The sequence below is a fragment of the Trachypithecus francoisi genome, unplaced genomic scaffold (assembly GCF_009764315.1).
Source record: "Trachypithecus francoisi isolate TF-2019V2 unplaced genomic scaffold, Tfra_2.0 Lachesis_group6, whole genome shotgun sequence".
NCBI classification, from domain to species: domain Eukaryota; kingdom Metazoa; phylum Chordata; class Mammalia; order Primates; family Cercopithecidae; genus Trachypithecus; species Trachypithecus francoisi.
Window position 1 is genome coordinate 32,468,463 of NW_022681471.1, and position 16,702 is coordinate 32,485,164.

The 16,702-nt window shown below is 43.5% G+C and overlaps 1 protein-coding gene across 5 annotated transcripts in view; it reads left to right on the forward strand.

Annotated features, from left to right (window-relative positions):
- Nucleotides 1-16,702, forward strand: part of TMEM255A (transmembrane protein 255A) — a 50,794-nt gene that overhangs the window by 16,726 nt on the left and 17,366 nt on the right. For 3 of the 5 annotated variants that reach the window (XR_004435019.1, XM_033202129.1, XM_033202130.1), the window contains exons 3-7: nucleotides 350-412; nucleotides 3,393-3,482; nucleotides 7,521-7,589; nucleotides 9,564-9,652; nucleotides 15,272-15,434. Coding sequence is in view for 4 of the 5 variants with exons in the window: in XM_033202129.1 (XP_033058020.1) it covers nucleotides 350-412; nucleotides 3,393-3,482; nucleotides 7,521-7,589; nucleotides 9,564-9,652; nucleotides 15,272-15,434 (474 nt within the window). In the remaining variant the exon portion in view is untranslated. Of the gene's footprint in view, nucleotides 1-349; nucleotides 413-3,392; nucleotides 3,483-7,520; nucleotides 7,590-9,081; nucleotides 9,154-9,563; nucleotides 9,653-15,271; nucleotides 15,435-16,702 lie in introns of all 5 variants that reach the window. The other 2 variants (XM_033202132.1, XM_033202131.1) reach the window with 2 other exon arrangements.

Consider the following 16,702-nt stretch of genomic DNA (forward strand, 5'->3'; position numbering starts at 1 on the left):
GCTTTTCATCATTATATGTCTCTTACTGACTCCCAGTCACACGCTAGGTAATAGATATTGCAATTGAAATAGGCAGGCTCTGAAAAGCTATGGTTGACCTTTACTTTTAGTTTTTGGGCACATGAGTTTCTTCTTAGGTATAATTCATAGCTACAAGGGAAAACTGGCAAATGGTGGGAAAAATACTTTTATTGTACATGTTGTATTTGTGTAAGTAACAGCTGCATGTGGCTTTAGCATCGATATCCCAGTTTTTTCTATTATCCTGAATCATATCCAGGGACTGGAATGATTGTGTGGTCAGCCTGACTGTCATCCCACATACTATGTATGCCATATTGCTTTGCAGCTCGGCTTTGGATCATTCCTCGGAATCATCGGATCAAACCTTATTGAAAACAAAAGGCAGATGGTAAGTTTTCATCCCTTATAGAGTCAAATTCTTCCTCTAAAAAAGCACAACATTTATGTGGATAAGTAACACATTTCTTAAGTTTGCGTGATTTGGTCATAAAAGGAACTGCTACTTTGCCCTTTCTCCTAAACCTCTAGGGAATGTGTTTTACTGTGACCCTGTGATATGGGATTGGTTCTCATCTTGCTTGATGCTCCCTCACTGGCCTAGCTAGATTCCTTATGCCAAAGGGATAGAATATTCTGGATCTTGCCCTTTGCTTTCCTCCTTACTCCCAAAGGAGTGCTCCAGCCTATCCAGTCAGGCTATGATCCTCACCTCGAATGCTTTTACTTCCATTTCTGTTACTACAGCCCTGGGTTACTGGTGGCCCTCACATCTTTCTCTCTGATACATAATCTTTTGAGCAAGTTTTCACAGAGAGTTCTTGCCTTTTAGGAGATTACAATATAGCAGACTTTGATTGCATGAGCAAATGTACTTGTGGCACAACAAAAAGGTAAAATAAAATTATAAAGCTATCCTAAAGTATCTCCATTACCCATATTTCAAAGCTAAGCATGTTGTAAGATTGAAAGGAAGGACAGGCCAGGCGCGGTGGCTCAAGCTTGTAATCCCAGCACTTTGGGAGGCCGAGACAGGCGGATCACGAGGTCAGCAGATCGAGACCACCCTGGCTAACACGGTGAAACCCCATCTCTACTAAAAAGTACAAAAAACTAGCCGGGCGAGGTGGTGGGCGCCTGTAGTCCCAGCTACTCGGGAGGCTGAGGCAGGAGAATGGTGTAAACCTGGGAGGCGGAGCTTGCAGTGAGCTGAGATCCGGCCACTGCACTCCAGCCTGGGTGACAGAGCGAGACTCCATCTCAAAAAAAAAAAAAAAAAAAGAAAAGAAAGGAAGGACAAGCATTAAACAGAAGGTGAAGCTTCTATGTCTTAACAGGGACACACAAGGGCAAGCTTTTGTACTTTCCTGGTTCAATCTGAAAAGGCTTCCTCAAGGGTAAGGGTAGAAGATACAGACTGAATTGAAAGCATATTGCAGTTTTATAGAGTTGTAAATCAAGATGCCTGGTGAGTGGTCCGATTGTGATTGGGCTCCCCCTGTACAGTCTCTGTGGCACTGAAACTTTGATAATGGGGTCTATTTCACAGCAAGTTTAATCAGATAACGTAATAGCTCCAGGGACAGAGAACTCTAACCATATGTTTTCCCCCAGCGATGTGGGGAATCACCCTTAAGGGAGTTCTAATAGTTTTCTTCTTCCATTTCACCTGGACTCCCTCCTTGCCAGTTGTGTTTGCACTTTAGGCTTAAATTATTCAAAGTAATGGGGGAATTTTAATTGTAGAACTAATCATAGCGTAGCTAATAATGCCCATTTCATGATATTGTTCATACATTATTTACCAATTCTCTGTAGCACTGTAAAGTGAGAATTATGAGGAGAGGTTTCTGAACAACTCCCAAAGGAGATAAGTATTTCCTCCTAGCCTGTTGAGGTGGGAGAACCCTAGGGTGGCCTTGATTTTTTTTTTTTTTTTTGGAGATGAAGTCTTGCTTTGTCGCCCAGGCTGGAGTGGAGTGGCACAATCTCAGCTCACTGCAACCTCCGCCTCCCGGATCCAAGCCACTCTCCTGCCTCAGCCTCCCGAGTACCTGGGATTACAGGTGCACGCCACCATGCCTGGCTAATTTTTTAAAAATTTTTATTAGAGATGAGGTTTTACCATGTTGATCAGGCTGGTCTTGAGCTCCTGACCTCAAGTGATCCACCTGCCCCAGCCTCCCAAAGTACTGGGATTACAGGCGTGATCCACTGCGCCCGGGGTGGCCTTGATTTTGATTTTCTCCTTCTCCCTAGAGAGTAACTTAATGCCATGTGATCTCCCCTCTTTTCTTCCAAAAACCTCAGGGAAAAAAAGTGCTGATTCCATCTAGTTCTGAGGGTCAACACAGGCAGATGGTGGGCTCAGGTAGCATCTATTCCTGCCCCTGGAAATGCCTTGAAATTCCTATTTTCCCCCACATTGGGTTGTAGTAGCATCTTTGTAATAGTAGACAAATTATTGGGAAAATTTCTGTTATCTAACACAATTAGAGAATAGGGCAGCCTGGTTCAAGTAAACATTTGTCTTACTTGAAAGTTTTTATATGTACCATACTGGCTGTGCATGGTGGCTCACACTTGTAATTCCAGCACTTTGGGGGGGGTGGGTAAGGCAGGAGGATTGCCTGTTCCCAGGAATTTGAGACCACTCTAGGCAACATAGGAGACATGTCTCTAAAAAAATTTAAAAATTTGAAAAATATGTACCATACAAAGTTGATCAGTTTCAGAGACTTCAATCCTTTGTAAAATGTCCTTGACATATAAGTCTTAAGTTGAATGTCCTGGTTCTTCAATGTTGTGGAAGGTCATGTAGAGTTTTGCAGGACCTCAGAATCATCATTGCCTTCATCAGTGCCCACTATAGCATCAAGTAGCAGTGTGAGGGGGTAAAAAGAACACTGGACTAGGAGTTGGTGGGCACCAGGCTTTTCCACAGACTAGATGGAGACCCTGGGCACACCACTTCCCCTCACTGTGCCTCCATTTCTACATAAATAAAATAGAGGATTGAACTACCTAATGTCAAAAGTCCAACATTATTTCTGAGTCCAAGGATGGAAGGGTCATGCAGTCAAATTCCTTCATGGACAGCACGCTAGATACCAGCAAGCCTCCTCTTCATTTGGTGCTCACAGAGTGAATTTCTTAGCTTTCCTTGAAAATGTAAAAATTGCTTCAGTTGCCCATTCTCTGCCTCCCCTGCCTACCTCCCTTCCACTCATCCTGTATGACCAAAAAGAGCATTCCCATGGGGTGATAGGCTAGAGTTCTGCTTTGCTGGAAGTCTCTTGGGGATCGCCTGGTCCCCAGAGGCAGCAAGAGTGGAAGGCTAACAGACGCTTTTGTGTTATTCCCCTCTACAGCTGGTGGCTTCTATCGTGTTTATCAGCTTTGGTGTGATTGCGGCTTTCTGTTGTGCCATAGTTGACGGGGTCTTTGCTGCCAGACACATTGTGAGTATTTTTTCATCCTGAGTTAAAGTAAACATGCAATACCACAAGGCCGCATTGAATGTGTGCTGGATATTCAGCCCTTTGCTAAGTGCCATGAGGGTTACATGAGAGGGAGAAGACACAGTCCCTTTTCTCAAGGAGTTGGCAGTCAAGGTGAAGACATCAATGGACATGCAGACATCTAGAGAACCGGGTCTAAGCTGGGGGAACAAACTCCAAGTGCCATAGTGGCTTATCTTGGATTCCAGGGGTCAGAGAAGGCATTCAGTGGTGGTAGGGCTAGAGCTAGGCCTTTGACATGTGGGTAAGATTTGGGAAGGCAAAGGGTCAAGGGAATTGCTTAGAACTAGTGTTGGGGGTAACAGGGTAGAGAGAGAGCACCAAGAAGCCACATGACTTATGGTCAATGCTGTCACCCAAACAGTCTGTGCAATGGCATCTGAAGAAACAATTCCTGGGCAAGGGGAAAAATAAGGGATGCCAGAGAAAGGCCCTTTGCCTGATTTTCTTTCAGGACCAGGAATATAAATGTAGGCCCCTCTACCAGATCCATCCCTTCTGATTTTAGCTGAGATCAGCCATCTTTTTCATCATTTTTTCTTCTTATAAAGTCAAATGACACATCAGTAACTTTAAACATCCATAATTCTACCACCCTAACTTGACAATTTTTATTGTTTTTGCATATTAGCTGCTGAGTATATACCTATTTTTGTAGCATAGTTGCAGTCAATCATAGTATGCATACTATTTTGTATTCAACAGAAGCCATCTTAATAACAATAATTCCTTGTTTTTGTGTAGTGCATTTAGCTTTTCGATGTGCCTTCATATCTATTACCTCATTTGAGACCCACAGTAATCCTGTGATATATATAGGGCAAGCATTATTATCCCCATTTGACAAACAGTATTCACTCTGAGGCAGTCTCCATGGCAACATAGGCCTAGTGGCTAAGAAGCCTGCAGTAGATTTTGATGGCAGCATGAACTAAAATGGCTTCCTTTTTTTCCCCTCTTCCTCTCACTCCTAATGTTTTTTAATAGCTTTATTGAGATATAATTCACATCCCATACAATTCACCCATTTAATGTGTATAATTCAATGATTTTTAATGTATTTAGTATATATCAGTTACTTATGTGCAACCATTACCACAGTCAATTTTAGATTTTCATCATCTTGAAAAGAAACCCCATACCATTTAGCTTTCACCTCCATAATCCCTCATTCTCCCCAGACCCAAGCAACCACTAATATACTTTCTTTGTGTAAGGTATCCCTATTCTAGACATTCTGTATTAATGGAATCATATAACATATATATTCTCTTGTGACTGGCTTCTTTCGCTTAGTGTAATATTTTCAAGATTAATTCATGTTGTATCAAGTACTTCATTCTGTTTTACGGAGTAATAATATTCCATTGTGTGGGTATACCACATTTTCTTTGTACATTCACTGGTTGGTGTACATTTGAGTTGTTTCCACTTTTTGGTTATTATGAATAATTCTACTGTAAACATTTATGTACAAATTTATGCATGGATATATGTTTTCATTTTCATTTTCATTTTCTTTCTACCTAAGAGTATAATTGCTGGATCATATAGTAAGTATGTTTATTTGTTTGAGGAACTGCCAGAGTGTTTTCCAAAGCATCTACACTATTTTACATTCCCACCAGCAGTATATGATGGGTTTGATTTTGCTACATACTCATCAACTCTCATTATTATCTGACTTTTTGATTCCAGCCATCCTAGTGGGTATGAAGCAGTATCTTATTACGGTTTTGATTTGCATTTTCCTGACATTCCAATGTTTTTGATCATTGGCTCCAGTCAAAGACAATGGGCAAAAATTCAAATTATATTTACTGGAAGTTTCCTCTAATGACCACTACTTGCTTCTGAGTCCAGGCCCTCTGTACCTCCTGCTGCTGGTGACCTGCAGTACAGCATTTGACTCAAGTATTTGGGGGTAAGACTGGATGAATATTTAAGAAAATCTTTCTGCTTATACTGTACCTGCCCTAAGACATTGGCTAGTCCTCGTTGACATCCAAAGAGTTTTGAGGAAGGAGGCTTTATTAATCTATGATGATATCTGTTGGCCAACTTAAATGAAAGGCACATTTGGACCCTAGCACAGCTTGGATGGGTGAGAGCCAGCTGTCCTATTGTTGAGGCCCTTTAACATCATCTTTCCCTGTTCCTTTGGCTTGGGTGAATCTGAACTTCCTCTCAAGACCTACTTACTACCTTCTCACTCACCCCTCTCTATGTGTCTTGTGTCATCTCTCTTTTGTCTCATATTTCTTTCCTTTCCCCTCTCCCTAGTATAGCCATTAACTAGCTTGGAAAATCACTTTACCTTCTTGTACTATAGTTTCCTTTTCTTCCAAATGGATATAGTAGTAACTTACCTTTCAGGGTTAGCATGAGGATGAAATTAAATAATGGGTATGGACATGCCCTAAGAGGGCCTGGCATGGAGCAGACACTCAATATAAAACAATTTCCTTTTCTACTCCTTCACGCCATAGTTGGTAGCTCTTCAGATTACAGAGGTTGCCAAACCCTGGCTTAGTGACCTTTTCTTGCCTTCCAGTTGTCTTGTTCTTGTTCCTCTTCTGGACCTCAGTGAAGAGTATCAGCCAGAGGCAGCAAATGGGCAACTATCACACATCTGTCTTCATTTAGGGCATTTGGTGGCTGAATGCTTTTTGCAAAACCAGGAGGTGAGAAGGGCTGCAACCAGCACATTAAGCCTCCTCTTCAGCAGGATAATTATGATAATTATTCTGCCACCACCCAAACACCAAACATGGACAATAAGCCATTCCAGGTGTGAGCATGAACACCCTCAATTCCTTTCCAGCCAGACTCCAGGCTAAGCTAACAAGGCAAGGTACTTTTAGAACATTGAGCAGGCAGGAGTTTCATGTAGAAGTAGCTAGCTGATGAAAAGTCCTATATCCTTAATGGGGAGGCCGGCTAGAAGGCAGGAGGCATTTGAGTGCCAAGTACAAGAGATGCTAAATCACATGTGTGGGGAAAAGCAGCCACCGAGATGACCGGAAATGGTGAAAGAAGTAGGGGCAGAAGGGAAGGAGACAATATATAAATTCCCTCTGCCTGGGTACGTCTGCCAAATCCCAAGGTCAATTTGCATAAGTTGTTTGTCCTGTCCTAAGGTGCCTTTGGCAGAAGCCCCCTACCACTCAGGGGATGTTTAGCATCAGTCCGGAAAGTGAACAGCAGCTCCTGCCTGGAAGCTTCCAGGCAGCCCTGGCTTGTGTCTATTGGTTCTACCCCAACCCCCATGCATGATAGCTTTCTCTCATCAGGAAGCTGGCCAAGCCAGCAGAGTATATCGACTGTCCTTGAGCCCCATGTTAGTTTTCTGAGGCTTGAATAGTGTTTTTGGAGTTCACTGACTTTATCTAATCTATGTAGTTGGGTGAAAATGCTCATAGTTCAATTGAGTTAAAATCTACAGCAGCCTCAGGAGCTGCCCCTTCTCCTGAGGCTTGCTTCCCGAGCTCTTCCTTTTGAAAGTGATGTGGAAATGACAGCAAGAGTACAAGTCAGCCAGCCTTAGTCCTGTCCGCAGGTGATAATGAAACCTCATTGTTGGAGTTCATCTCCCTTAGTTTGAAAGTGTCATTTCATAATAACCTGGAGTTTTGCATCTTGTCCCCTGGGGACTGTTTACAAGAAGACAAAGGCTAGAAGTAAAAGAAAACAGAGAGGAAATTTCAAGAAGCCCATTTCTCAATCAGTTTCATAATTTCTCATTAACCAAGTAGTCTAATAGAAAGTAATTTTTAAAGTATTTTTGTCTAATCTTCACTCAGTCTCCCCAGACAGGTAACTTTCAGAAATTAACCCAATCTACTGCCTGCCTGCTTCTGTGTGTGTGTGTGTGTGTGTGTTGTGTGTGTGTGTTCAAACCTTTTATTACCAAGTACAACACTTGCTGTTTTATTTTCCAAAGCCAAAACCCCTTTGGTTTGGTGTTTCCCTTTTCAGGATCTGAAACCACTCTATGCTAACCGGTGCCATTATGTTCCCAAGACATCCCAGAAGGAAGCTGAGGAGGTGAGCCAGAATGAGGCTGCATGTCTTTACCTCCTGGGAAAGTCCCCTGTTCTGCCTGAAACACCCTTTCTTTTACTCCTTTTCATGGGCCTAAGGTTTATTTCTAGGTATGTATAGCTGATTTGTTCAGTGGGTCAGAGCACATTGCTAATGAGGCCATGGTCATAGGTTGGAGCCTCATGAGGCCTAATCAGTTTTACTTTGTTCTGTGGCCACAGGCTAACCCTCTGACCCCAGCCAGAAGCCTCCCCGTATGTGGCTTTGATCCTCAGGGGGACAGATAAGCGTACAGAGGCCACAGGACATGCCCCTCCCCCATCTCTATGGATGATGGTTCAGTTGCCTGAACTCAGTGCTCAGTTGGAATAAAAGTGGGAACTGAACTCAGTGCTCAGTTGGAATAAAAGTGGGAGCCCCACCAGGGCACTCGGCCTGAACTATGGAGGCAGAGCCTGAGTTCCACACATAGGATGGGTCTGGAAGCCAAATGAAGGTAACTGAGAAGCCAGATCCACCTCTATGCTCTGAGGAGGCTGGGACTGTCAGCCTGGCCCCTCTCATAACACGTCCAAGAGGCCAGCCTAATAATGCTTGAGCATGCACAGATGAGTCTCTCTTCTGCCCCAAACAGCTCTCCTTATGTTCCATGTTGCCTCAGGCAGAGCTAGATGCAATGCGTAGTGAGGCAAAGTATGACTCCAGGTCATTTTGGGAGAGTTTGCATTTCAGTATGCAATAATCCCTCCCCAACCCAGGGATTTCTCCATATGAAACTGTACCTAGGCTTCCAGGAATCTTGACAATTTTATACTCTTATTAACCTCACATTGAAAGTCAATCATTCCCAAATAGTTAGAAAAATGGTAAACTTTCAGTTGGGAAGAGAAAAGGAAGGCAAGTGGATGTAAAATGGCCACTGCATTGCACAGCTTCAAGGGAAGCCATTTTACATAAAATACAATGTGAATAGATGCCCTTGGAGTAAGGCAAAGCAGTCCTGCTCCAAAGGCACTATGCCAAATACTTTGATTATGTCTCTGCCGTCCACTTGACTACTTTTTCTTTTAACAACCGTAAATTTAATATTTCTCTCACTGTTCTCAGGTTAGATAGGAAGAATAGAAATGCATATATGATAACAGCTTGTCTGAAAGGCAGTGAGCATTTGGATGAAGGACCCAACATAGAAAAAAATGCCTATTTGCTATGAATATTCTCTATAACAAAGCAAGACAAATTTACCAGCACTTCATTGTATCTGGATGGGGGAGAAAGCTGGAAAATTTCTTGCTAAGAAGAGATGGTAAATGGAATTCTTTTCCATTTTTAAAACCCTTTTGCTAACTCAAAATGTGTAAAATGTCATTGCTGTTCTCTAGATTTTGTCGTGATAGCTTTCTTGTGTTAATTTGGTGACTGTAAAAATATAACAATGACTTCCATAGGTTCACTTGTAACCCTGGTCCCCCTAACCCTATTTTTCCTATATAAGGTCATAAGTTCCTCAACCAAAAATTCTCCTTCCACGAGGGTTATGAGGAACCTTACCCAGGCAGCTAGAGAGGTACTATTGTACTTCAGAGTGCATGCGCCGGCCCCTCTGTCTTCCTTCCCACCTTATCTGCTTTCCTCCTGTACCCTGATTTTCCCTGCCCTCATATCCTCATCTCCTCCAGTCCATTCGTTCTTCTATCTGTCCTTCCATCTGTCCTTCCTCCTCTCTGTCTCCGCCATTCAGGCATGGGGCACCGAGGGCTGTGGCTGAGGCTGGACATGAGCCCAGCTACACAGTGACTTGCCTCATGCACAACTTCGGCCAGCTCACCGCCCAGCCCCATCCCTCCCACACATTGGTGTGTTCATTTCAAAGCCATCCTTACTGTCTCCATCAGTCACTAACTCGCATTTCCAATCCCAGAGGGTCCTGCCTCCTATCCAATGCCAGCTCATCTCCTCACTGTTATATACCCTCAGGTTAACTGCCCTCACCTAAGCCGTGAATTCTGCACACCTCGCATCCGGGGCAACACCTGCTTCTGCTGTGACCTCTACAACTGTGGCAAGTAAGTGTTGAGGCCAGACACAGGAATAACAGTTTGACCACAATGGACACTAGAAGGGCTGAGGGTAAGGAAGGGTGTATTGTGGGAATTAGGGAAGTGGAAGACATTGATCTGTTAACAGATTTTGGCTAATAGACATTACTTGCCTTCTCTGTGCCAGGCATCATACTAGGTACTTTCACATGCTTGATCTCATTTAATTCTTACTTATGATGTATGCAGACTAATCCTCATTTTATAGATGAGGAGAGTGAAGTTCAGAGGAAACAGACAACTAGCCCAAGGTTACACAGAACTTGAAAATAATATGTATAGGATTCAAACTCAGCTCTGTCTATACCCACGTTTAACAATGTTACTGAGTACCTTCTCAGTGCCTGGCTCTGTTCTAGACACTGAAGATTCAGCAGCCAACAAAACAGAAGTCCTTTCCCCTGTGGAGCTTATATTATAGTAGGGGAGACAGTCAAGAAATACATAAATATATAATATAATGCCAGGTGGTGATCAGAGCTCTGAAGAAAAATGAAGCAGGAGAAGTAGATAGTGATGAGGTGTGTGTGTGTGTGTGTGTGTGTGTGTGTGCAGGTGCAGCTGCATGCACACTCTATGTTAGATAGAGTAGCCAGGGAAAGCCTCTTTGAGCAGGTGACATTTGTGCAGACCTGAATGTAGTTGTGGGGGTGGGCAACCCAGATAGATACCTGGAGAAAGAGAGTCTCAAGCAGAGGGAATAGCAAGTGCAAAGGTTCTGGGGCAGGAGCAGTTTTGGTGCTGGTTCTGCTGCAACCACTCTGGCTCTGTGCACTCCAAATTGCTAAAATATCCTTTATTCTTTCTTTCAAAACATATTTAGGTGCTAGGAATACAGAGATTGCCACTGAGGAGCTCGCAGACTAGTAAGAGGATGGACATGTGAACAATCGATTGCAATATAATGTGATAAGTGCAGTGGGGATCAGTGGATGTGGTGAGGACTCTGGAGGCCCGATGAATGAAAGTCAGAGTTTGCTGGGAGGGAGCAGTGTCAAAGAGTAAGTGATGTGGGAGCTGAAACTTACAGAATAAGTAGGGAATTAGGAGACAAACCAAAAGAAGATAGAGGTGGAAAGGATATTCCTGGTAGTTGTGAAGAGGTAGGAGGTGGAGGTAGTTACAGAAGGTGTGGTAGGAGGTGAGACAGAGAGGTGCAGCCAGAGATCAGATGATAGAGAACTCATTGACCATAAGAATGACTTCATACTTGACCCTGTAGGCAATTGGGGGCCATCGAAGGATACAGCATGGAAGATGGACTTGAGTGGTTGAGGAATGGAGGCAGCTAGGAGGCCACTGCAAGAGTGCAGGCCATAGAGAATGGAGCCTAGATGAAGTTGAAGACAATGCAAAGCAGGGAATCATTTTAAGAGCAATTTGGAAGGTGGAATCAATAGGGATGTGTGAGTAGGTGATGTGCACAGTGAGTGAACACCTCTCCATGCAGGGTATGTTGACCAATGTCTGTCATGCACGTATTTCCTTCAGAATCTTAGTGAAGGTGAACTGAGGGCCATGGGAGGGAGAGAGTAAGGGGAGGAACCTGCAGAGTGGGGCTGGATGGAGCTAGATTCAGAGGCAGCAGGTGGATGCAGCCCCCTCCTCACTCACATTCCCTACTGTTGATATTTTGGGGTCAGTTACTCTGGTTTAAGGATTAAGACTTGCCAGACTAGAGGCAGGGAGGAGAAGGCAGAGACCATACACCAGCCCTTTACCTTCTTGGCTTGTGCCAGTCTTGTTTTGTTGAAAGGTTTGGCAGTGGAGAAAGAGAAATTTACAGATTCAAATGAGGTTTAGGGATTGTCTGGGGAGTTCAATTATTTATGCTGTAATAATAACCATCACTTGTAAAAGACTTCCCTCCTTAGCAGCAATGATTGAGAGCTGGCTATAACTGTACTTCCTCAGCCCATCCTTACAGACATGATCAAAGAAATGTAACACGGGTCCTAGGGGAATTGGGGTTATTTTACTATTTTTCCTCTTGCCTCCCCTCATCCTTCTTTCCCCGATCTGTCTTTCCCTTTGTTTTTATCTCCTCCTTCTTCTCTCCCTCCTCCTGCCATCCTTCTCCGTTTTCCTTGGTGCTCTCCTCTCCTTTCCCATTTCATGGCCTCCTAGGGTGGTGCTGGGAGCTGGCCAGAACTGGGCCTGAGATCTCAAGGAGAGAGAAGGCCCACTGAGAGGGCTGAGAAGTGATTCCTTGCAGACACACCTTTCTCTCTGTGACAGTGTGTTTCTGAAAAAGGTTTGAATACACAAAATCCTACTTTAAATTCCATTTAGCTGAGCCCTCAGGTGAATTGTTTTTGAAAGTGGAGGCTCAAGTCCATTCTATCTTCCGGTCATTCTGAACTTCATAAAAATCGACTTCCTTACTTTCTTAAAGCAAGTTATACCAGAATAGTCTTCAAGGAATTTTATGAGGAGCTGTGCTAAACTATGCACTCCCTAAGGGCAGGGAGCATGACTTAATCTTATCTATACTTCCCTGGCCCCAGCACAGGGCTGGGCATGAATAAAGAGCTAATGAAAAGGGAGTGATGTTTGTTGAAAAGGAACAAAAAGAAGAACTCCCTTTTCACTGGGGAAAATAAAATATTGGACTAGGCAACTGAGAGGGGTCATGGGAACAGTCCTGCTAAAGATCTTCAAGTCTAGAAATATCTTTCACCTACCTAGTGCCTGGAAGTCAGCCCCAGACATCTCTCAAAGCCCTTTCCCAAGTCTGTAGTGCTAAGATTCCAAGGGCAAAACCACTAGAAAAGGACTTCCGTAGCTTTTCCTGAGGAAACAGTCCCACCAGGCCATAAACCCTGGGCTGAGACTGAAGAGGCGAGGGTCCACAATAGAGGAAAACGTTTTTTCTTGACCTGGGGCTTTTTCCACCCAGCGCTAAAGAGACCTAAACTCAAGGCCTAAATATAGCTAGCAATAAGCATTCTGAGGCTTGGAGACTTTAATTTTGCCAAATGTGTATTTGTTTTCCTCACACGAAGCCTATTTTTAATCAATTGCCAGCTCCTCCAGTCCATTTCCTGGAAAGGAGGCCAAGAAAAAAAAAGTGGGAACAAAAACATCAGGCAGTCATTTGTACAGTGCTACAGAAACAGAGTCTCTACTGTCCCCCCGAACCCACAGACCTTCTTTGACATCAGGGGTGTTGAGGGTTTAATACCAAACATAGATTATTCTATTTAGCCTCATGCAGGAAGGTGGCTTTCTCTAGGACACAGCTCCTCAGCAGTTGCCTTTCAGAGTACTTCAGGCTTTCACCTACTCACTCATCTTTGGAAAGGTCAAATCAAAATCACTGGTTTTCAGCACGTAACCTAAAGGAAATGAAGTGATTTGTGAACAGCATTAGCTGGTAACAAAATGAAGGAAGATAGCCTACTTCCATTCACTCCTTTCTTCAACAAACTTTTCTTGAGCTCCTACTGTGTGCTAGGGGCTGTTCTAAAAGAATGGGCATCAATAAGACACAGCTTTGCCCTTAAGGAACTCAATTTGCCAGGGGGATTGCAGGGAGGGGGACTTAAATGTATATGCAGAATGCATACAGCAGGAGAGAGACACACAGAGGCTGGCCGTTGCCACTGCCTGTCCACCAAGAATTGGTGAGTGCTCCAGGCCCTTATGGAAGAGCAGAAGGATACCCTCCTGCCTTATCTAAGATCTTCTACTACCTACTTTGTTAAGTAGGAGACTGAAACACAGAGAATTTATCCGTTTCTCTAGGTCCACCCAGAATGTTGAGAGCAAGGGGGTAAAAGCCCACATTGGGTAATCAATCTCATGATCAATACAATAATTAGTCTTTGCACTCAGTTACTCATTCACCGAGTATTTATTGACGACCTTTAATGTTTCTACCACTGTGCTAGACAGTGAGAGAGGCCCAAAGGAATGTTAAGAAACGACCCTTGCCCTCAAAGCGTTGCGATTTCGACAGAGACATCATGTCGGCCTTGGTCTTGATTGTAACATTAGCACCAGCACAGTATTTAGCACTGATACGCTCCCAGTACATACTAGATTAAATAAATAACTGAATTATTGATATACACAAAGTGCCAAACTAAGAGGAATAGACTATGGGAGTCTAAGGAAAAAGCTAATGAATGGGTAGTGGCGTCTTTGAAGAAGGCACTATTGAAGCTTTGAGCAGTGAGAGAGATTAGGATAGGCAGAGAACAGAAAGCAATACCTTCAATGCAGGGGGAGCAATCTGAGCACAGGTTTGGAATTAGTACCCAGCATAGCCAGTGTGGGGCTTCTGTGGACTTCAGCCTGGCTGGAGTGTGTACTCCATTTTGGGACTGGACTTCGGCAGACTGAGGAATTTGAACACTCCCCTGAAGGTACTGGGGAGCCACAGAAGGGTTTTGATTAAGTGAATGACATATTTTTAAAAGTGTTTTAGGAAGAGTGATCAGGCAGCAGTAGAGTCTGGCAGGACAGCCTTACAGTGATGGAGGCATGAGGATGGGAGCAGTGGAAATGCAAAAGGTGCAATTTCAGAGGAAGCTCTGCCCAGAGACTGAAGCCAATGGAATCCTGAATCTCAAGCAGAAAAAAACCACATTAATTTGCTAAACCCGAACCATATCTAAGAATTAACTTTCTTTTCCTTCATGGTTCAGTGAAAAAAAAATTAAATAGCTGCTGTAACCACTCAAACTGAAACCAAGTATATATTATCTAAAATTATTGAATATTTTAAGACAAACTACTATCCTATTCCCATATTGTGGTTTGTGCCTACAAAGTCTTAATATTGGCCAGGCACAGTGGCTCACGCCTGTAATCCCAGGACTTTGGGAGCCTGAAATGGGAGGATAGATTGAGCCTAGGAGTTCAAGACCAGCCTGGGCAACATGTCAAAACCGCAGCTCATTTTGAGAGGGCACACACTGAAGTCTTTGAAGCCTGAATTCAGGTCCCAGTTCTACCACTTATGACTTGGGCAAGTTCTTTAACTTCTCTGTGCTTCACTTTCTTCATCTGTAAAAATGGGCATGATGATAATCCTATTTGATAGAATACTGTAAGGATTTGCAGAACTTTCTGCAATGATGGAAATGTTCTGTAATCTGCTCTGTCCGGTATAGTAAACACTAACACATGTGAGTACTGAGCACTTGAAATGTAGCTGGTGAGACTTACCAACTGAATTTTTCTTTTTACTTAATTTTACTTAATTTAAATTTAAATAGCCATGTGTGGCTAGTAGCAACCATATTAAACAGCACAAATTTAATGAATTCACATATGTCAAATGCTTAGCACTGTGTCTGGTACATAGCAAGTATCAATAAGTGCTATCTAGGATTAGTGTTAGTGATGTTTACAAGTATTTTTCTGGCAGGTAGAAGGATTTTTTCGGGGAGTGGGGATCAACAATCACACTTTGATTTATTATAGTGCATGGCTATGATGTCTCTTACTATAGCTCCCCACCTGCGCACCTGTCTTTTCACTGAGCTGTATGGTAGCCCAATCCCAGGGTTGGAGAGGGGGTCGGGGAGGACAGCCTGCTCCCTGGGGACTGACTGGAGCGTGCTCCTCCCTGTTCAGCCGGGTGGAGATCACTGGTGGGTACTACGAATACATCGATGTCAGCAGTTGCCAAGATATCATCCACCTCTACCACCTGCTCTGGTCTGCCACCATCCTCAACATTGTTGGCCTGTTCCTGGGCATCATCACTGCCGCTGTCCTTGGAGGCTTTAAGGACATGGTAAGGAAAGAATTGACTTTGCATTTCACAGTGGCCCCTGTTGGGGATAGGGGGAAGGCTAGGCAGTTGGGGGAAATGCAGACACATATTTTGAAGGGAGGAATCAGAAGCAATTGCTTCAAGGATGTAGCTGTCTTCAAATGTGTCAAGTTGAAGGAGCCAGGTAATGTCATCAGTCTGCAAATATTTCTTGTTATACACAAATTATCTTGTTCTGGAGGCACCTTCTGGGGGTGGGGTGAGAGGAGGAAGGGGTGTTCTCAGTTCCCCCATTCGCACTGGTTATGTAAACATAGTGGCCCACACTTTTAGTAAAATTTTTTGGGAATAGTTTTCCCCTAACAAACTTTGGGAAAGATGGAAGGAAGGTTATTTTAGCTACAGGTAGGATTAATGCTAGTCTCCCCCTCCCCAGGTATTTCATCCTGAAGTTTCTTCAGAAAGAACATCTGGGCTCTTTTCTGTTTGCATTCGCACAGCCAGCTCTAGGCTAGGCTGCTTGCCAGGTCTTGCCTTCAAGTTGGACCTCAACCTCAGCCTCCCCACTTTCCATTCTTCCCTTCCAAATATTTTCTATTTGTGTGTATGTGTCTGCAAAGGCACACCAGAACTCAGCATTCAGTAGGTACTCCATATAGTAGGCTTCTTTTTTTCCTTTCCCTTTAAGGCATTTCTTTTTTTTTTTTTTTTTTTATTTTTTTTTTATTTTTTATTATACTTTAAGTTCTAGGGTACATGTGCATAACGTTTATATCATGTATAACTCCCCAATGCAATCCCTCCCTCCTCCCCCCTCCCCATGATAGGCCCCAGTGTGTGATGTTCCCCTTCCCGAGTCCAAGTGATCTCATTGTTCAGTTCCCACCTATGAGTGAGAACATGCGGTGTTTGGTTTTCTCTTCTTGTGATAGTTTGCTAAGAATGATGGTTTCCAGCTGCATCCATGTCCCTACAAAGGACGCAAACTCATCCTTTTTGATGGCTGCATAGTATTCACCTTTAAGGCATTTCTAAGCATTTATTTGCTTATTTGATAAGCCTAGATCTCTAATTATGGAGATAATAGCTTTGAGTTATGGTTATCAACCTGGCTTCATATAAGAATCACCTGCCCAGCATGGTGGGTCATGCTTGTAATCTCAGCCCTTTGGGAGGCCAAGACAGGAGGACTGACTAAGCCCAGGGTTTGAGACTAGGCTGAGCAACAGCCCCTGTCTCTATTAAGAAAAATCAACTTTTTAAAATTAGCTGAGTGTAGTGGCACATAC